At 38.5% G+C, this 21,844-nt stretch overlaps 1 protein-coding gene across 5 annotated transcripts in view; it reads left to right on the forward strand.

Moving 5' to 3' along the window:
* The window catches only part of Itsn2 (intersectin 2), a 116,097-nt gene that overhangs the window by 64,702 nt on the left and 29,551 nt on the right, over positions 1 to 21,844 (forward strand). For 4 of the 5 annotated variants that reach the window (XM_027424570.2, XM_035448072.1, XM_027424571.2 and 1 more), the window contains exons 20-28: positions 3,120 to 3,295; positions 3,559 to 3,703; positions 5,201 to 5,406; positions 7,307 to 7,371; positions 8,897 to 9,063; positions 12,685 to 12,730; positions 12,814 to 12,935; positions 13,951 to 14,047; positions 14,443 to 14,634. In XM_027424570.2, coding sequence (XP_027280371.1) covers positions 3,120 to 3,295; positions 3,559 to 3,703; positions 5,201 to 5,406; positions 7,307 to 7,371; positions 8,897 to 9,063; positions 12,685 to 12,730; positions 12,814 to 12,935; positions 13,951 to 14,047; positions 14,443 to 14,634 — 1,216 coding nt within the window. Of the gene's footprint in view, positions 1 to 3,119; positions 3,296 to 3,558; positions 3,704 to 5,200; positions 5,407 to 7,306; positions 7,372 to 8,896; positions 9,064 to 12,684; positions 12,731 to 12,813; positions 12,936 to 13,950; positions 14,048 to 14,442; positions 14,635 to 17,099; positions 20,179 to 21,844 lie in introns of those variants that run through there. The other variant, XM_027424572.2, reaches the window with a different exon arrangement.

Below are 21,844 nucleotides of genomic sequence, written 5' to 3' on the forward strand. Positions count from 1 at the left end.
GGTCTTTGTTGTATTATCATAACCCATGTGTGATATATGAATAAGAAAATACATAGAGAATCATGTTGATAAAGGTAATATATATTAGAAAGTTACCAACTTCGATTTTAGTTTCTGATAACAAGATAATATTCAATAAGCCATTATTAAAACAAAAAAGCTAAATATGCATCTACTATGACCTGATCATTCTACTCTCAAGTGTCTACCTCAGAAAATAGAAAGCGCATGTCCATGTGAACACAGATGACCAAAGCATCTTTGTTTATAATGGCTAAACACTTGAAACAACCCAGATGTCCATCACGAGGAAAAGCATGAACAAATTATGATATATGTAAGCAACTGCCAGTAAAGAAGAATGGCACTCATATTCCAACATGGGTTGGATGGGTCCAAAAACAGTTAGTTTACATGTAAGGAGGCAAACAAAACAAGAAAAATATTACACAACTTTATTCATAGAAAATGCAAACTAATGTATAGTGACATAAAACAGGCCAGACCAGTGTTTCCCAAGAGTATGGTAAGGGGCAGGAAGGAGAACTTAGGGTGAATCAAGAGGAAACTGGAGGTGAAATATATATCTTGAAAGGTATATAAATATAACAAAACATTACACTAACACATTTAATATAAAATTTATGTTAATTACATTTCAAAAAGCTGTTTTTAAAAATTGTGGAGGGAAGGAAGGAACCAGTGGAAGTGGGCAGAGCACAGGAGGATAGAAATGAATTAGAATGCAGTAAATGACATACATGTATGCATGGCAATGCCATGACAAAACCCACTACTTTGGATGTTAACTTCAAAAATGAATTTTAAAATTCTATTGATCCTGTATGGTTTGATAAATGCAACATTGTCAGCAGAAAAGTATATTGTAGAAAGGTATAGAAAGTAGAGATGAGAGACAGTTGGCATATTCATTTATTTATTAAAGTAAGCAGATGTATACTGTGCTAGATGGAGTTGATAAAGACTCACAGACAACTAGAAGAGATAAAAGTAATACAGAAATGCTGATTATGGCAGTATTAGGGGAAATGTATGTACATAAACAATACAGTACGGTCATGTTGATTATAGCAGTTTCTATGGGAGAACACCACTTGGGCTGGAGCAGTTTAACCAAATCTGACTGTGAGGAAAGATTATAATGGTTGATGTTATACAAAAAAAGGCTGCTATGCTTATGGAGAATGGAATAAAAAGAATAAGAACTGTTTAGTGACAAAGTCAAAAGTTTGGCTATCAACATATTATAGAGATAAGAGCCACAGACTTTTGTTTAAGGGCTAAATTCTTTGATGTTAAGAATAATAGCAATTGAAGATGGTGCTGAAAGCAAAGAAGGAAGCTCCTGTCAAAGCCAAAGCAAAGGCCTTGAAAGCCAAGAAGGCAGTGCTAAAAGGCATCCACGGCCACAAAGGAAAATCTGCATGTCACTCACCTCACAGGACCCAAGACCCTGCTGCTCTGGAAGCAGCTGACATACCCTTGGAAGAGCGCCCAGAAGAAACAAGCTTGCCCGCTATGTCATCATCAAATTGAGTCAGCCATGAAGAAGACAAAACAACACATTTGTGTTTGTTGTGGATGTCAAGGCCAACCAGATCACACAGACTGTGAAGACATTTTATGACATTGATGTGGCCAAAGTCAACACCCTCATAAAGCTTGACAGAGAGGAGGCCTGTGTTCAGCTGGTTCCTCATTATGATGCTCTGGATGTGTTAGCAAAACTGGGATATCTACATGGAGCATTGGTGGTTCATGCCTTTAATCCCAGCATTCGGGAGGCAGAGGCAGGCGAATCTCTGAGTTTGAGACCAGCCTGCTATACAGAGCAAGTACCAGGACAACCTCCAAAGCAATACAGAGAAACCCTGTCTCGAAAAAACATAAATAAATAAATAAATAAACAAACAAACAAACGGAGAATAGCAGCCTGGAGAGCACAAACCCAGGACCAGGGAGAGGTGCTCAATCTTAGACTCAGGTTGGATGGTTCCATTGGGTGTCTAATCGAAAGTCTTGTTCTCAGAGTTGAAAATGTAAAATTGTTCTTTTAGGAAAGAAGTTCCTCCTAAGAGGAGAGCTTTAGGACTCTATTATGCAAGAGCACTGGGCAAATTCTAGGAGCAAGCAGGGCCTGTCCAGGGAGTGTGTAGCATGAGACAAGGAAACCAAGCATAAACTTTGAGGTTCCATCTGTGTTTAAGGTAGTAACCAGGAAGAAGTGCAGGAGACATTGTAAGATTGGAGGCTACTATATTATAGGGAAAAAAGAAATTGGTTTTTACTACTTAGAAAATAGTACCTAGAGGTTTTCCAGTTCAGCTAAAGTCCCCAAGAATGACCAACTGTAGAGTATTGAAAGTTTACAAGGAATATATAAGTCAGATGTTATAAATTATGTTATAAATGATAATTATATAAATTTAATAAAAATCATATAATGTGGATAGAGTAAGAAAATACAATGACACATAGATGAATCTTTTTTGTAACCAAAACCCAATAGATAATGTCTAAAGACAGAAAGCAAATCCAAGAAGCAGCACTGTAAATAGTACTTGCAGCTAGGTTTGCTGGCTCAAAACTGTGTGACCCCAACACATGGGAGACTAGGAGAGGAAGATAGCCACAAGTTTAAGGCCAACCAGGGCTTTGTGAGTTCTATTTGAAAAAAAAATATATATGTACATATATATGGAGTAGGGGAAGAATTTTTTCCATTGTAAACTATATATAAGCTGCTTTTTGTTGTAACTTATTTTCATATATTAACTTTGTGTTAATTTGTTGTTGTTGTTTCTTTGTTTTGAGACAATGTTTCACTGTGTCACTCTGGCTGGCCTGGAACTTGCTATGTTGACCAGGCTGGCTTCAAACTCCCAGAGATGCATATGCCTCTGCCTCCTGTTTATTGGAATCAAAGGTGTGTGCCACCATACCTGGCCTCATATATTAACTTTGATAAAATTTTAAAAGATAATTTGTCCATGTCAAGAAATAGTAACCTAATAATTTGTAGGAAATACCTTTTTATTTCAGACGGGCTTAATTCTGAATCTGAGAATAAGCACTGAACCTTTTTTTTTCTCCCATAGGTTGATGAAAAAACGATAGGAGAGCCTGGTTGGCTTTATGGTAGCTTTCAGGGAAAGTTTGGCTGGTTTCCATGCAACTATGTAGAAAAAATGCCATCTGGTGAAAAAGCTCCATCTCCTAAGAAGGCCTTACTTCCTCCTACAGGATCTCTCTCTGCTACCTCAACTTCTTCCCAGTGAGTTGTGAGCTGACAGTGTGTGAATACTAATGCATACCTGTGTCAGCCTGATTCTTGGTCACAGTTTTATCTGGGCTGGCTATTCCAACAGTGCCTTTTGTTCCCACTTTAATACTGAAATTTAGTAAATGACCTCATAGTGCATAAATTCATTTATCTACAAATCGTGTTTAAACACAGTATGTACTTCATGTGAGAAACTTGGTGGTACTTCATTAAGTTCTAAACAACAATGTATACTTATATTTTTACATTTGCAGACCACTTTGTTCAAATCAACCAGCATCAGTGACTGATTATCAAAATGTATCTTTCTCAAACCTTACTGTTAATACATCATGGCAAAAAAAGTCAGCTTTTACTCGCACTGTGTCCCCTGGATCTGTGTCCCCCATTCATGGACAGGTATGTTATCTGTAATTCTGTGTGCTTTATTCTTGACTTTGCTCTGGATTTCATACAGAAGCATCCATCTTTCCCTCATTTAATCAGGGCCTGTAGCATTCAGTTACATTCAGTCCCATAAGGATTGAGCTGGGGAGGGGCATTGTTTTTTCCTGTCTGGGAACCTCAGTACTTTGGTATATGTACTTAGATACATTAAAATTACTAATAAGAAATATAAAATCTGAAATACAGATGTTGTTTTCACTTAGAAATCATTAGTACATGGTTATAGTTTCCAGCATTTTATTATGTGCTAAAAATTCAAGAAAACATATGTTAACAAAAACTCCACCACTAAGTAGTTTAAAACCTAATAAAGGAATCATGCATACATGTAACTGTGAAGCATGAGGAATGTTGTAATAAATACAGCTGCAAAGTTCTGAGGGTTCAGGGAGGAGAGAACATGTCATGATCTGAGAATTAGTGTATACTTCATGAAGGGAAGGTATTCGAGTTGGATCCTTCAAAAGAAGCAAGGCTTCACCAAACCTAGAAGTTTCTCTAGTGAAAGAGCAACATGAGGAAAGTCACTGAGGCACATCAGTTTGAGGTGTTGGACGAAATGAGGCTTGTGTATAGTGTAGTTAGATTACTCAGCTCTTGGGGAAAGGGGGAAGAAGCATGGTGTTGGTGTACACCACCAGCACTTAGAAGGATGAGCTAGAAAGACTGGGATTTTCAAGTCAGCCTTGGCTACATAAACCATTTAAGGCTAGCCTGAGCTGCAAAAGCAAAACTCCATCTCAATCAGTAAATATCAATCAACAAATACCACTTTAAAATAAGCAGTTAGAGAGGTTAGGGGTAATTAATAAAGTAGTTAATAGTGTACTAGACAATCTGGCAGTGAAAAACCAAACACAACCCTCTGGCCAGGCTGACAGTGCAGTGGGGAAGCACCTGATGCACAAGCTTGGCGACCTGCACTCGTGAAAGCTTGGAGCAATGACATGCAGTTACTGCTGTGGGAAAGTGGAGGTGGACACAGGAGAGGCAGCTGGAGAAGGACCTGTGGAAGTGAGGAGGCAGTGAGTCCAGGGTGAGTGAAGGGCTCACCTGTGAAGGGAGGAGGGGTCATAGTTGTTAAGAGAGAACAGCAAGAGTGATGCTGAGCATGACCAGTTCTCCAATCCTTGGGGAGCAAGGAGAGCCAATAGCAGCTAGAAGCATTGGAAGCTGGAGGAGAGAAGAAAATTGCAGTAACTCCTTTTTAAATGCCACTTAATGGATTTATAAATGCTTGCTTGCGTGTGCACTTACTTCATCGGTATCCATGATGACGTGTCCTTGAACGCTGGGATACTCAAGAAAGCTCCTCACAGGGCTGTATATTGTGTCATTGTAAGTTCACAGATTGACCAAGTTGATATGCTCTCTGTTATACACTAGAAATTAGAAATCACAATTACCATGATCTGTTTTTAAGTTCTGGCGGCTTTGTGTCTCTCCTAGGGGCAGGCTGTAGAAAATCTGAAAGCTCAGGCCCTTTGTTCGTGGACGGCAAAGAAAGAGAACCACTTGAACTTCTCAAAGCATGATGTCATTACTGTCCTGGAGCAGCAAGAAAATTGGTGGTTTGGGGAGGTGCATGGAGGAAGAGGATGGTTCCCCAAATCTTATGTCAAGATCATTCCTGGGAGTGAAGTAAAGCGAGAAGAGTAAGCACCTCTATGTATTTCCATGAGGCATGGATGTTGGCATCTTCGCCACATAAGCTGGGGTTTGAATTCCAGAGGGGGATTCCTAACATGGAAAAAATTGCTTTACATGTTTGTATCTGTTTTAGAATCTTTTGTTTTAGCCATTTCAAATTTGCGAAATTTCCAAAATACTTAATTTCTAGGTCTGTTTTCTTTTTACCATAAGACCAGTTAGAAAAAATAGCTTTTCATTTCATTTGAAGTATTTCTCCATTGTTTCCTGAAAACTTTCAGTATTCAAAGGATTCTTTACTGAGGTCTTGCCCTTTCAAATTGGAGCATTCACATTCCTGGACCTCCAGGGCTTTTTAAACATAACCTCTCTATTGTTCATAGCACATGTCTTCATAGTTATTGGCTTTTTTGACCTGTATTCCTAGTTAAGTCATAAGCTCATAAAGTTATAATCTGTCTCTTTGGATCCATTTTTCCTATCTCCTATAATACTAATACATAGTAGCTGCAAATCAGCATAATGAATGAGGACAGGAGAGAATGAGTGAACAAATACATGAAATTGCAAATATACAAAAGCCAAAAACTAGCTCAACTGAGATCTTAAGTCTGTGGTTGTGTCAGGTTACCAGCTGGCTCTAACACGAGAGTCAGCACCACTGTTAGCTGTGGGTAACTGTCCCTTGTGTCCCATCTAGAAGGGGTCTGAATAGGAACAGTCTAATATATGAACATCCTGGTCTTGGAAATCAAGCTTATGTCCTACTTCCACTATTTTCAGATTTCTGATTAGATGAAAGAATTAAACTGGACAAGCTGTAAGAGTCTTCAGTGTTGCACGTCCACTTACTAGCATTTAGTTCAAATGCAGACATTAGCTTCTCAGGTTGACCTGGAATTGTGGAAGCCTCAAGTAGTAAAAGTCACAATACATGCCTAGCATCTCCATGCTAGACCCTTTGTAGCAGTGATTGTATTATTTCTATAACTTATCACAGAGAAGAAAGCATAAGCAAAAAAAAAAAAATAGGCTAAGTTTAAATGTTTTAGAAACCATTTTCCCCTCTAAATTTCTGTTCAATTACTGATCCTTTCTAGGAGATAAGTCAGGTTACTTAAAAGCCTGCCATAGAGCTGTGTGTGGGTATATGTGTCGATAGGTTCAGCAACTTAGGAAGTTGAAGCAGGCAGATTTCTTGATCTTACAAGTTCAAAAACCAACATGGGCAACATAGAAGACCCTGTCTCAAAAAAAAAAAAAAAAAAAACACAAGCCACAAAAAAAAGAACAAGCAAAGCCTGCATTGATGGAGACATTAGCATTAAACAAGGCAGTCCTGTTGTGAGGTTTAGTAGTGTTTCCTCTATGCCATTCCATAAGTTGTAGGGCCTGGGGGTCCTCTGCATCCCCTAGGTATCTATATCTTGAACATGATAGTTCTTCCGAACTTTTGAAACCAGCATCCTGGATTAACATGGAAATTGCTATTTACCTATTATGAGTTTTTAAAGTATTATTTTTATATTTTAAGATGCAATAAACTCAAATAATAATGTTCATATATTTACCTTGTTTATCTGTAAGTCAAGCTAGTCTCTGTAAGTGCTGTCTCAAAACACTGTCCACTTACTAGTATGCAGATGTCTATTAAGTTCCATGTAATGTAAAGGTGAAACCTATGTTCTATTGAAGTTATTTTAAAATTTAGTGGTTTATAGTCAGGCAGTTCTTGATCTAGGAGAATCTTGTATATAAGAATGTTCCTACTGTGTGCACAGAGATGGTATTTAGTTAAGGGTACACTAGATGCTGCTAACCCTGTTGCAATCTTCAGCTCACCTTTCTTGAGTTTCTGTCCTTTGTGTGTGTGCATGTGTCTCACTTCTCCATTTAATTTGCTAGGCCGGAAGCTTTGTATGCGGCTGTAAGTAAGAAACCTACCTCCACAGCCTATCCAGCTGGAGAAGGTAAGCTTTGGGCAATTTGCATTAAGCAAGAATTAGCTTAGTTATTATTCGAACATACGTTGTTCTTTTCTTTATTTCCAGTTCTTTGATGTTTGTGAGATTAACCTGCTTCTCTTTTACCTCAAATGAATATTGAAGACACAGAAAACACATGGCTGAAAATACTCAGCATATTTAGAGTTGGTGCTACAGAAATTCAGCGCAGGGGCTAGGATGATGGCTCAGAGGTTAAGAGCACTTGCTGATCTTGCAGAAGACCTGAGTCAGTTCTCAGCACCCATATCAGACTACTCACAATTGCCTGTGACGACAGCTCTGTGCCCTTTCTGGCCTCTGCAGATACTGCCCCCCCACACACACACACACAAATAAATAAAAATAGTCAGGTGTGATGGTGCATGTCTTTAGTCCCAGCACAAAGGATGAGGAAGGTCTTCTCACAGAAACAAGAGAATGAGCCAAGCATGACCATGCAACTTAGAAAACGCCACCAGAGAGACTGTCACCACATCTGCACTGCAGACCGAGTGTGGAGATGAGTGTAGGAAAGCAGTAAGGAGGGCTTAGGTGCTCTTACTTACTGTGATTTTCTTACCTTGTAGCTCTACTGTAGTTGTAGTAAATCAACTAGGCAGCATGACTCTCGGAAAATAAGTAGGTTACAAAGTATGTTTTTGATTTAAAAAAAATCAGATTCTGTGTTGACAAATATACATAAAAATAGAAAAATAAAAAGACTTCTAAAACACAGTTTCTGTTTCTTCAAAGTTGTAGTAACTATAGGAACAAGACTCAAAGACAGTATAAAACTACAGACTTATCCCATGATAAGACTCATTTAGCATCTGCTTGTGCCAAGCACTATGCTAGGAGCTAGAGCTTTATGGCAGAACTTGTGTTTCCATAACTGTGTACAGAACAATTAAAGAACAAACATTAGCACATTAGGGTATATTTTACATTAAAGGTTTAAAGATTGTTTTGACTCCATTATCACCAAGTAGCACTCCAATTAAGCCTCAGTTCCATTATTTGTAGAGATACTATATGTTTGTAGTTTAGGATAATTTTTTGTTACCAAAAAAATGATTGACAAAGTGGGCAGGCCTTTAATCTCAGCTCTGGAGAAACAGGGTTAGGTGATTTCTGCTTCCAAGTCAGCCAAGGCTAGCTATATAGTGAGGTGCTATCTCAGACAAAATAAATGAAAGTAAAAGATTGACTATTGCTACTCTTGTTGCCACAGAGCCCACTGTCCCTGAAGTCTAAGCAATAATCTTTCTTTTCTTTAACAAAATAGCAGCAATTGGAAAAAAATGTAAATCCCTTGGTAAACTTTGTTAGCCTTCACCTAGATAATTATTAAGTAGTTGCTTTGGTTCTGTTTTCTACATGAAGACCTTGTTTGAAGTTGTAAGATTCACTGTCTTTTACCATAAACCTCTACATCTTAGAGATTGGCCCATTTTCTTTTGTACATCTGTAGTCTCAATCCAGAACATTTGCCTTTCCTTGTTCACTACAGAGTACATTGCACTTTATCCATACTCAAGTGTAGAGCCTGGAGATTTGACTTTCAATGAAGGTGAAGAAATATTGGTGACCCAGAAAGATGGAGAGTGGTGGACAGGAAGTATTGGAGAGAGAACTGGAATCTTCCCATCCAACTATGTCAAACCTAAAGATCAAGAGGTAGTGTTCTTTTCATTAAAACAAACTCATTCTGTTGTTACCAATCAGGATTCATGCTAATACAGAGATCTACTGTTTTGCTCAGGCTTCATTCATCACAGTGAAACTGCTCAAAGTAGCTCCAATTACATAGGTTTTATTTTGGGGCCCCAGTTAGAAGATAAAGAGCACAGGATTCATAGACTAAAAAGATCATAAGCCATTGATAGGACTGATCCTCATGGTCACTGACAAAAAGGACTGGCTCTAGAGTCCACAGAACTCCTGCCAGCTGACAGGAGTCTGCACCAGCACTGACTCCACTGGTCCACATTCTGGAGTTCCGCTGCTTCCCCACACAACCATTCTGATGTAATGTGGAAACCTGCAGGCTTTCTGTACTGAGGAAAAAAAAAAAAACAAAAAACAAAAAAAAAACTACAGAGGATCAGTGTGTGAGCTATAGCCCAGTGATCTTTACCATATTAGAAATTAAAGCTGAGCCAGGCGTTAGTGGCGCATGTTCAATCCCATAATCCCAGCACTCAGCACTCGGGAGGCAAAGGCAGGCGGATCTCTGTGAATTCAAGGCCAGCCTGGTCTCCAGAGCGAGTGCCAGGATAGGCTCCAAAGCTACACGGAGAAACCCTGTCTTGAAAAACCAAAAAAAAAAAAGAAGAAAAGAAGAAGAAGAAGAAGAAGAGGAGGAGGAGGAGGAGGAAGAAGAAGAGGAGGAGGAGGAGAAATTAAAGCTGAAATCATTTAAGTATTCATTTTAAATAATTAAATTCATTGTGTGAAAACATAAGAAGCTTTTGTGAAAAATAACTCAATTTTCCAAGAAAAAGTAAAAAAAAGAGATATATTATTTCTACAAACCTTTTATGGCTGCTGGTGTAAATGAGGACAGACCCCTTATCTGTCTCTGTAGTAAGTCTGGCTTTACACTTTCAGTGTTTTTCTTTTTATCATTGGGATAGGGTCTTACATAGCTCAGGCTGTCTTCATGTTTGGTACAAGTCCAAGACCTTGAACTCCTTATCTTCATGTATATAAGCCCTCCCAAGTGAAGATATTACACATGTCCATCACCAAGCTCAGCTTCAGTCCTTTTGATGTCTTCTTTTGGTTGAAATATATGAAGAACATACAGCCTCATACAGATATGGGGGTAAAAAAGTATTTTAATATTTGCAGATATCTCTTGGTAGTCTGATTCTACTACATCAAAATTTGATGCAGGGTAAATTGTTATAAATTAGTTGTAGCTCTAGTAATTTAATATCATACTGGTGAATGCTTTTATATTAAAATACTTTCATATTAAAATTCTTTTAATTTTATCCATGTTTACTTAGTATTAATCAACAATAAAAATATTTAATTAATTTAATACTCTAATATATTAATTAATTTGATAAATTAATATATAAACTTGTTAGATAAGTTCATTGTCTATTTGAATAAAATAGTCTGTTTTAAAATAAATTAATTTATATTAAAATTCATTTAATTTTAATGTAAAATATTTTATATTAAAATTCACTAGTCTGTTTTTCATTGTAAATATATCCTTTACTCATGTGAAAAATCGTAACATCATTCACTGTATTTAGAAACTAGTGGCTCACTGAGGTGTACAGATGTTTCTTGTATTGACACACTTTATTATATAATATCAAGACAATAACATCTGTAAATATCATCACTTGTCATAGATGTCTAACAGGCATGACTGATCTGAGGCCCTTAGTAGCACCTGTGGCATCGTATAACTAACCATGAATAAGGCTCAACCCATTAGTAGATGACAGCATCATGTCACGTTGTCGATAGGGTGGATTTTTAGGACTGTATTCTCTCTAAAATGGCCTCAGCTGATTTAAGAATAAAAGTTCTGTGACTTTGATTTGACTTTAAAGGATAAATTAGGGATGGGATCTGGCTCAGGGGTTAAGCCCTTGCCTCCAAGTGTGAGACCTGAGGTTCAATCCCCAGGCCCCAGTACTGCATAAAGAATTAAGTGGGAGAGGGGAGCTTGAATTTTAACACTGGCAAGAAACCCTGTAGTCTGTTTTCCTTGAAGTGGCAAGTATACTTAATTCATTTTGAACAAAATGTTTACTAAACCCTAAGTCTAAATATTTGTCAGTTCTTTGAAGTAAAAATATGGTTTGATGCTGCCAAGTCTTTGGCATTTTATTCACCATTGTAACGGTAGGCACAGCAAAAGGACCGTTTCTAATATTACCATAACAGTTGTTTTCACTCCATAGACTCCTAAGGGCACCCAGGGATCTGTGAACCACATACTGAGAACCAAGCTGCTGGGGCTGAACCTGCCTCTGCCACTTGAAGCAGATGACTCTGAACAGCCTTGCTTGTCAATTCCTCAGATTCATTCTCTGTGAAATAGGGACAATCCTAATTACTTAACAATGTTATTATAAAACTGACTAGCTGAGTATCTGTAACTGTGTAGAGCACACCTGCTGCATACTCACAAATGTTAGCTTTGACTTCAAACCTTCAACGCAGCTGTGTATCCTAATAGAAAAGAAAATCTCCTTAACCCCTCCCCTTTTTACTCAAGCTCCTAATAATAACAAATATGATCAGTTGAATTTATTCTTTGTTATTTTGCAGTACTGGAGATTGAACCCAGGGCCTCACAAATAGCAGGCAAACATTCAACCACTGAGCTACATTCCATTCCCAGTTTATCCTTTAAAGTCAAACAGAAGTTACAGTGGCTACCCACACTAGGAATTTCCTATTCTTAAATGAAATTCAGTCATTTTAGGAAGAATATAGCAAATAAACAAATAAATAAATATTGCTCCCTACTCAGCAAGAGCTACAGATGAGTCAGGGTCCCTTACAGAAAATAAGATTAGCTCATATATGCCTTCACATATCCCTGGGATATATACATTTTATATGCTTAGTGTTCATGCTCACCCCATGCATGAATAGGATAGCCCATGAGCTGGCTAGTTAGTCATCTGAGAGGAGCTTCAATTGAGAAATTGCCCCAGTCAGATCAGCCTGTGGGCAAGCTTGTTGGGCATTTTTTTTTTTGATTAATGACTGGGGGGCAGGCCATTGTGGGCTGGGCCACCCCTGGGCTGGTGTCCTGGAGCAAAACAAGCAAGATACAAGAAGCAAGCCAGTAAACAGTATCCTTCCATGGTCTCTCTAAGTCACTGCCCTGCTTCAGTTTCTGCCTTGACTGCCCTCAGTTATGGGCTCTTATCTGGAAGTGTAAGATGAAATAAACCCGTTCCTCCTCAAGTTGCTTTTGGTCACAGTGTTTCATCACAGCAATCAAAACCAAACTAATATATTCCAGACAGCCATGTTTAATGTCAGGAAAGTTATGTAAATGAGCTCTTCCTGCCATGTAAGTGTGTGACAATGTCAGCTACTTGCTTACAAAATATGCTGTTTGCAGATCAAACCTCTTTGTCAGTGTTGGATTCTTCAGTTATTTGATTAGTGCAAAGTTCATTGTCATTTTGGTCTTCTTTTAAAGAAACAAGAATCCTGGGCGTTAGAAATCTTTAATTCTTACTGGACTGGACTGGACTGTCTGGATTGCCGAAAATGATTTTTAAAAATTTGGGTTTTTTTTCCTTGTAGAATTTTGGGAATGCTGGCAAATCTGGAACATCAAACAAAAAACCCGGTATGTGTAACAGTAACTTTGAAAACTGACTGCTGTTTGCTCTGTCGTAGTCTTGGATCCTCAGTTCTGTTTTCTTCTTTCAGAGATCGCTCAAGTAACTTCAGCGTATGCTGCTTCCGGTGCTGAGCAGCTCAGCCTTGCGCCAGGGCAGTTAATATTAATCTTAAAGAAAAACACAAGTGGGTGGTGGCAAGGAGAACTACAGGTAATGTTCTTTTCCAGGTAAAAAGTCAAGCTCATAAAAATGACAGTCACCCCCAGTTATAACACTTAGCGGTCCTAATGAACAGAGGCATGCAGATTAGATATGTTCTTGACTAAGCCCCTGAGTTTCCACCTTCTGATTCACTGTGAACCGACTAAATGGGAAACATGACCTTTTGAAATGCTGTAATGACTTCCTGATTATTGTCGAAGCTCCAGGGTGTACTTTAAGCAAGCTATACCTTTAACAGATGACTTGAACTTGCAAGGAGCTCTGGGATGATCTCTTTAAACTGTAAGTTTAAATATCAGAGAACTCTTAGCTTGGAAGTTCTCTAGAGACTTCCAAGGCTGATGTTTTCAGCAGTGTGTTCAGATGCATATTGTGGTGAATCTTCCAGTTGTTTAATGTTGACCTGGAAGGCCAATGATGAGTTCAGGGGTTCCATGACCAGTCCCCAAGACTGCTCTCAAATTTGGTAATTCACTAGAAGGATTCTTAGAGCTCACTGTGCTGTTACCTTCACTGTTTGTCATTATGAAGCTACAGATTCAAATCAGCCAATGGGTTAGATGCAAGGGGTTCCCAGAAGAGCAGGAGACAGCATCACCTCTTCCAGCACAGTTATTGCCAGCCAGAGAAGCCTGTGGGAGCCCTAGAGTTAGAGTTTTCAACTGGGGGTTTTCACATGGGTACGATTGATTGTTCATATGGTGAGCATAGGACTCCAGCCCTGTCATCAGAGTGGGCTGATACACATGCTACAGAGCACCAACCATAAGTCACAATGCTAGATTTGGTGTTGCCCAAGCCTTGCAGGTAAACTAAGACACTTAACAGTAGTGATATTCCAAGGATTTAGATTCTGTCTGAGGAGTCAAGTGCAAAGGCCAGTATATGGGCAAAGTTAACTTGTCATTATAGAAAGCCTAGATTTTTTTAGTTTTGAGTTGTAGTTCAATGGTTGTTTTTAATTTCATATTTTAATTATGCATTTCTTTTGCTAATTTTATAGGCCAGAGGGAAAAAGCGACAGAAGGGTTGGTTTCCTGCCAGCCACGTGAAACTTTTGGGTCCAAGCAGTGAGAGATCTACACCTGCCTTTCACATTGGTATGAAAATAGTCACCTTGTAGTTTGTCTAGAAGATGGGAGTATCTTAGCTAAGTCAGCTAGCTCTTTGAAAGACATGGAAAACTCTCCTTTCTGTCCTCTGCTTCCGAGCAGAGGGACTGCCAGTGGGAGTGTCTCCTGCAGAGTCAGTCCTGTTATACTTGAAATGGGAAAGTTCTGTTTGTCATTTTAAAGAGAAGTGGTTCACTTGGATTTGTACCTGGAGTTGCTTAGTTTTTGTTTCTGTGAGACAGACTTAGAAAGAAGCTTGGGGGAGAGAGCACATAAAGGAAATTTTTAGCCTAATTTTAGAATTTAATAATAATTGAAGTTCTAGAGACAGGGTTGATCCTTACAGGAATTCTTAACCTATTATTTTGCTGTTCTTTTGATAGTATGTCAAGTGATCGCTATGTATGACTATGTAGCGAATAATGAAGATGAGCTCAATTTCTCCAAGGGACAGCTGATTAATGTTATAAACAAAGATGATCCTGACTGGTGGCAAGGAGAAATCAACGGAGTGACTGGTCTCTTTCCTTCAAACTATGTTAAGATGACAACAGACTCAGACCCAAGCCAACAGTGTGAGTAACATCAAATTACTTACTTCTCACCTGGTATGAAATCTATTATGCTGTATTGCCTGCATTGCTGCTATTCTGGATCAGATCTTAAACTTAACACTCACCACAAATGTAATTAATATTTCCAATAAGAAAAACCAAAAGGTAACAGTTTACAGGTTTGAAAGTTGTCCTGCTTTCTCATAAATATTTGCTTTCTGCTAGCTTCAGACTTTAGATTAGCTTTTGTCTTTATAAAAATGTGTACTTTCTCGTGTGGGGTCTTTGGTGTGATGGCATCTATAAGGCAGTGTCCCTTCACCACCACTAACACTTTACAGCATCTAGTGTTCTTTATCAGATTAATAAAAAGTGGCTGGTACTACAGTTTCCCTATACTGTATTGCATCCTTTTAGTCTATAAATGTCATTAATTTTGGGATCCTCTGATTTATTTTCTATGTGCTTATATACCATCCAGTTTGGGAAAATTAAATAACCCATTTTAAGTGCTTGTAAAACTCCTCTCACTAGGTGATTCTGTCTCATACAGAGCTGTCTCATGCCACAAAGTATGTGTCAATCAAGACCAGTTTCTCAGTTGCCCCAGACACATACAAAGGAGAGAGACAGAGTCAGAGACAGAGAGAGACAGATACGGAGAGACAGAGAGAGAGAGAGAAAGGGAGAAGGAGGGAGAGGAAAAGAAAGGAAGCCATTACTCTGGAGAAATCTACTTCAAATATAAAAGCCTCCTAGAAAAGTAACAGCTTTTTAAAAGATATGCAGGTCTTATGTTTCCAGGGTTGCCATCACACTGTCTCTGTGCCTGAGGATAACCTTGAACTCCTAACTCTCCTGCTTCCAGTTTCTGATTCTGAGTACCTAGATTATAGGCCCGCAATACCATGTTCAAGTAAAACTCTCTCTTCCCTCTCCCTTCTCCCTCTTTCCTCTCTCTCTCCCTTCCCTCCAGTAGTAGTGGGGAGGGACTGGGGGCTGATCAAACCTAGAGCCTTATGAACTGTAGGAAGGTGCTCTACCACTGAGCCATGTCCCCAGTTTCTAATTCTTAAGAGAAACAGGATTTGAAATTTGTTTGGTAAACAAATTATACAGAAAGCATGAATTAGTTATCCAAGGACACACAGCAAATTGCACTGGTAATTTTTGGTAAGCCAGGCAGGGTATATTCCTAGAATGCCAACCAACATTCAGGAGGACCATAAGCTGGACTCCAGTTTAAAACCAGTTATTGTAGCTAGTAGCCGCTGTGTTATCACAGCCCTCCCTGAAATAATAAAAGGAAATTAGAGTATTTGAACAAATAAGAGGAGGGAAATCTTTCATTTATTATTGTTCTCACAATTTTAAAGAAATGAAGTTCTCATTTGCTTCAGTCAGGAAGTTTATTAATTTCATAAATATTCTTTATATGTTCACCACATACTTACAGGCATTAGAATCCAAAATTTGATGATAATACTTGCTCTAAAGTAGCTTTGGACTTCAGTTGGGAGCAGTCAGATAAATGCAACACTTGCCATCATGAATATTTATACAAATACATACCTGGGAAAGATCCCTAAGTCTGTGTGGGAAAGAAGACAGACCATTGCAGGATTCTCAGAGTTCATTTGGCTAGGACATTTGGCTAGGAGGAGAAGGAGTTACAGTTTGCTAGAAAGGCAAATGGGAATGGGGGGAGGTACCAGTTACTTACCTGTTTAGAGATGAGGACATAGAACAGTCAAGGGGCTGGATCAAGATAGGACAGTTTCAAAGTGCTCTTTGTTATAAAGTGACTCTCTATAGCTTATCTACTACCCTGCTTTGGGCTAAGATATCTGGAGTTTTGTAGTTTGGATATGTCTAAAAATAATGCTGCTTTCCTAAATGAATGGCGAAGGTTTGTCACCCAGCTGGGAATAAAGAGCTCTCGGGGGACAGTTTCCAAATATATCCTCTGAAAAGTTTGTTTCCCATAAAACAACTGTTTTTTAACTCACCTAGTAAACTGTGGAGTGTCTATTAGGTTTGCTCAAAATAGCTGTTTATTAGCAACTGGAGAGTCATAATTGCTTTTCAACAGTGACCAGAATTCATTGTCAGTAGCTATGACGTTCACTAAACGTAAGTTGATGTAAGCCTACAATTTCCATAGGATATGCTCTGGAAATGCTCCATGCTTATAGTCAGGAGTTCACTTGAGAATTTACTATAGCTACTCAGACATTGAGGCGTGAATCAATTATTAATAGTCTTGGAGACATTAGTGCTGGCTAAACTATAGATTACCATTTGTGTTTCTCTAGCCCTTGTAAACACTGTTTTCATTTTATTATACAATTGGGACTTTTAAAGATTGAGGATTTTAGTGGTTCAAATTTATTTAGTTGATGTTGCTTATGACTATTAGTCAGATTTTTTTCTCACCCACCTAATTTACATTATGTTCATTTTATTCCTCATTTTTCTTTTTTTAGGACCCAATGTTGTCTTCCAGTTGTGAAAGCACCCCAGAGACCCACTATCCAAGTTTGACTCTAGCGTGGAGGCAGGGCAGTCAGCCCTGATCAAATATCTCCTACACAATTCGTTTACTTCGTTTGAATGTTAGAGCCACCTGTGATTATTTCTTTGTGTTTCTAATTTACGGTTAAAATTTATTTGTAACAATTTCAAGGATAGTGGGTCTTTGTGTGGCTTTCCCTGCTGTTCACTCTGGCATCCTTTAGCATTTTTCTTCCTTTTTTAATTTGGCAATTGTAGGTCATTAGCATGCATATTCAGTTTGCCCTTACATGGTGGGAGTACAAACACACAAAGACCCACTATTTGCACAAACTGTTCTGTCTGGTTTGGAATGGGCTGCCATGCTTTTCCAATGCTGTTGCAATTGTATATTCATTATGGAATTCAGGTGATGTTTGCTTATGTTCTGCGATTATATTTGATCTAATCCTAATCACAAGAGCCCGTAATTGACTCAGTCTGTGATTTGTCCTCAAATAAGCACTGTTTATTACTTTCTAATATGCCAATATGAGTACCAATAGTTAGGTTTGTTTGAAGGCTGACAGTGGAAATAGCCTTTTCTATGTTTCTGTGTGATCTGAATAGGAGCAGTAACATTGGAGGAACTTTCCTTGTCTCACAGAAGATGAAAGTGGTGTGCTCTGGCCAGTGTGTGCAGAGTAGTGTATATCTAGTTTGTCTTGACTGCCCAAGGATGAGCACAGGACTCAGACAGCTCCTTTAGGGCCTTAGGTGCTCCAGGTTGCAGATCTGTGCTCCAGCATACAGTTACTGCTTTACTGATGACATGAACCTAGATTGCTTTCAGGAATGGAAAGTGTCCATCATTGACTCAGGTGAGAAACCTCCCCTGGTTTAGAGCACTTATATCTATAATGTATTCTAAAGTAGAAGTTATGTTATCTCTTGTAGTCAGGTGACTACTCACCCTAGTATACAAAATGACACTGTTGACATTCATAATGCATTTAGTGAAAATCATAAAGAACCCTTGAAGGGTTTGTGCCATACCTGAAGCAGGTATGCAGGCTCTAGCCAAGAATCCATGGTGGTAAGGAATGAGAGCTGGCATTCCTCTACACCCATGAGGCTTCTTTGTGGCTAAATATTGACATTGCTATCCACACTTTCCTGGCTAATATTCTTCTCCCACATTGGCTGCTTGGACATAGAATTTTACCTCTTCCCGCAAATGGAAAGCACTCTAAATGCAATAGACATTATTATAAACTGATATATATGAGAGCACTTAGCTGAAATGAAAAAGAATTTTAATACAGTATTGAACCATATTTGAAATCAATGAGCAGTTTATGCAATTTAAAATGTTTACAAATTGCAGTGCAATCTACTGTTATGAAATGTCAGATAAGTGTATATACAATCACAGAGTCTTATTCCTTATAGAGTTCTTTGAGAAAATGAAACATGCTTTTATACCTCTCACTTTAATTTAAAGGCATATTTTGTGCAATATTTATGTTAATGTGCCTATATATTATGAGTGAATTATTACAATTGTACATTGCCTAAATCATGACTTGAGAAAGAACCAACAGTTTAGTTGCAACTTCACAAAGCTCAAATATCTGTATTGGAAAAACTTCCCAGTGTTGGGCGATGTGTATGTGTGCTCCCTGGAGTGGGGATCTCTGTTAAAGTTTTTAGCCCACCTCCATTTTAGCACTTGCCATCATGACAATATTTTAAATGACATTCATAGGAAAGCAATAATATCAATTTGTAGATTGAGAAGAGAATTGCCTGCAGTCACTTAGAGACAGTACGAAGACTGATTCCAAACTGACTTTTCCACAGTATATAGATTACCTGATCTTGCTTTTTATCTCCTCAACGTTCTGCCTTTATCTCCTTGAGCTGAGTGTGTGGACAGCTGCTGTATAAACCAAGGTTAGAAATCTGAGCACTGCTAATTAACTGCATCGTTCCATAAAGCACTTTTGTCTTTATCATTTTTATTTTGGGGCTTTCTACTATGCTGATAAATTGTTCCATAACTAGAAGTAGATTACTAGAAATGGCACTCAGGTTGAGCTCAGCATCTATAATCAATCTGAAAAAAAAATCTTTCATCAGGTACCTGTGGCTTAAGTCACACACTGGCCCAGCATTCAAAGTAATTGTCAGTCTAGAAGATAAACTTACTGTGTTAACCAGATACTTCTTGGGTAGGTATTTTGTCATACATCCAAAAGAGAGCTGTAACAAGGAAATCATATGAAATATAATCATTTGAATCGTTCTTATAAGTGCATGCAATCTGTTGCAATACCTCATCCAGCCGTGTGTTTGCTCTCTTCCTGATTTAATACAAGGCAACTTTCTGTTGCTAAGAAGGAAAGAGTTTACTGGAGACATAACTTAAAAATTGGAATGAATTGGAACTTATAGGACACGCTTAGTTAATATCACACTGCACTGTGTAGCAGGAATTTCTAAAACATGTACTTGAACTTGACAGCAGTGAGAGGGGGGGAAAGGCTACAGCCCAAACTGTTATTTTAGAAAATTGAAAACTAAAAATTAACCCTATCAATTATATAGTTTCTCTGAATCTTTGAGTATTTTGAAATAATGCAACACTTAAAACAGTAAGTTTTAAAATACAATATGGAACTAGAGTTCAAAATAAAGAGAGTAAGGGGAGGACAGGCAGAGAAAGAAATGCCAAGTCCAGGCCAAAGCTTTATTTGCCAAGTTTTCTTAGGATGAATTTTACCAGTTATGAATTCTTGTAAATAACTGATGGAATACTGAGAACCCTTTGCCTAGAGTGGCATTATTACATGCTGCTGTGATGCTACTGTAATGTAATAAATTATTAAATTGTTGCAAAGTGATGTATTTGCCTTAAATTTTTATTTTGTGTGTCTTGAAAACTATAGTATTAAAGGTATTGAGATTGTGCAAATGCTGGGCACGCTTGGCATGAAATAATCTGTTTTTATTTTTACACAATTGTAATATAACTATGCAAGTGTGTTTATTAAAAGAACACAAACTCCATTACTTGTATTGTGTATTTCTTTTGAAGTATTCTTTTACAGCTTATTTTAATTGCTTAGCTATAAGTGTGATTAAATGTCTTTGGGATTTCTCTTTTCTCTTAATGTAATCTCAGGGTCCAGACTAGTGGTCAAGATTTATATAATTTGAGATAATGATACATGTCTCAAAAACAAAAGATACTTTTATTTTGTTATGCTATTACATAGAGAAGTAAGATAACCCATAATAGAGGATAATAGCAATACTTTTTCGTTGTTTGTTTTGTTTTGTTTTGTTTTTGAGACAGGGTTTCTCTGTGTAGCCCTGACTGTCTTCGAACTTTCTTTTTAGACTAGGCTAGCCTTGAACTCATAGAGATTCTCCTGCCTCTGCCTCCCAAGTGCTGGGATTAAAGGCATGTGCCACCACACCTGGTGAAATATTTTATTTACAGGTTTTTCTCCACAGTCTTTTTCTAAAAATATTGAAAGAGTCTTAGAAGACTTTTTAGTACAAAATAAGAGGCCAATAGAAGAACCTGCAGCAGTTCTTCATGTACAGGGCCTCAGAATTGAGCAGAGAGCTAAATTTGGTAACCAAGTTGGTAAAAATAAAAATAATGGATCCAAATGTAATTAAGCATAAACACCATCTTTCCCAAATCTTTTCTTTGCAAAGTTATCCAGCTAATATGTATTGAGTATTTATTTGCATGAGGCCAAGCAGAATATCAGGTGCAGGTGACAGCTAAATGAGAGTGAGGATGGCATTGTCATGGGTGGGGGCAGAAGTCTGAGCACAGTGCAGATTTTTTTCTTGCATATCAAGGAGAGCAGAAGAGGAATACCTACTTGACCCTAGATTGGTGGGTAGAGAAGACTTGATGGATGGTGGCAGCAGCTAGCAGACCCACAAGATAAGTAGGAGTAAGCCAGACTGAAGGCACGTAGGGGAGTCTACTACACAGGGTAAAGTGCTGGGGTGGGCAGAAGGTGTGATCAGGCACATTCAGCATTGCGGGGATGGAACTGTGAAGCCAGCAGTGAAAGCAGAGGCTCTGGAGACAGTTGGCTGCAACAACTCTCCAGGTTCACTATGCTGGAATGACCTGGAAGCAATAAAATACTCCCGAGTCCTGGCTTACATGGTCTGAAGTTTAGCCTGAGCCTGGGGGATGTTTTCAAGTGCAGCAGAGGTGATGAAAGCTCTGAGGCAACATGGGGAGAAGTTAGGCATTGATGAAATATAAGAGGAGGAGACTTATCAGCTAGTCCCACATTTGTATGTTAAGTGGCAGCGTGGGATAATAGAGTACTTGTGCAATATGTGGATCCAGAGTTGGGGGAAGAAGGTGAGTTTGGTTGAGTTGGTTTGGTTGGGTTGGGTTTTACTACAGAGCACATATGGGCTGTCCAGATATAATTGTCCATCTCTTCAGAAAGATATAACCCAGATGCATTGGATATGCATCAGTTGGGAATGGGCACCACCATGAACCAGGCACCACCAGGCATACTGGTGGCTTTAAGAACACCAGAAGTAGTTGAGGCTCCCTAGGGAGAGAGCTAAGGGCTGAGTAGTGAGAGAACCCATGACAACAGGCAGCAAGCAGATTTTATTAGACAAGAGTGCTGGCGTCACTACCATTGCTGGTACTAGGAAAAGAGAGAGAGAGAGAGAGAGA

Source organism: Cricetulus griseus, chromosome 7 (genome assembly GCF_003668045.3).
Source record: "Cricetulus griseus strain 17A/GY chromosome 7, alternate assembly CriGri-PICRH-1.0, whole genome shotgun sequence".
Classification (NCBI taxonomy): domain Eukaryota; kingdom Metazoa; phylum Chordata; class Mammalia; order Rodentia; family Cricetidae; genus Cricetulus; species Cricetulus griseus.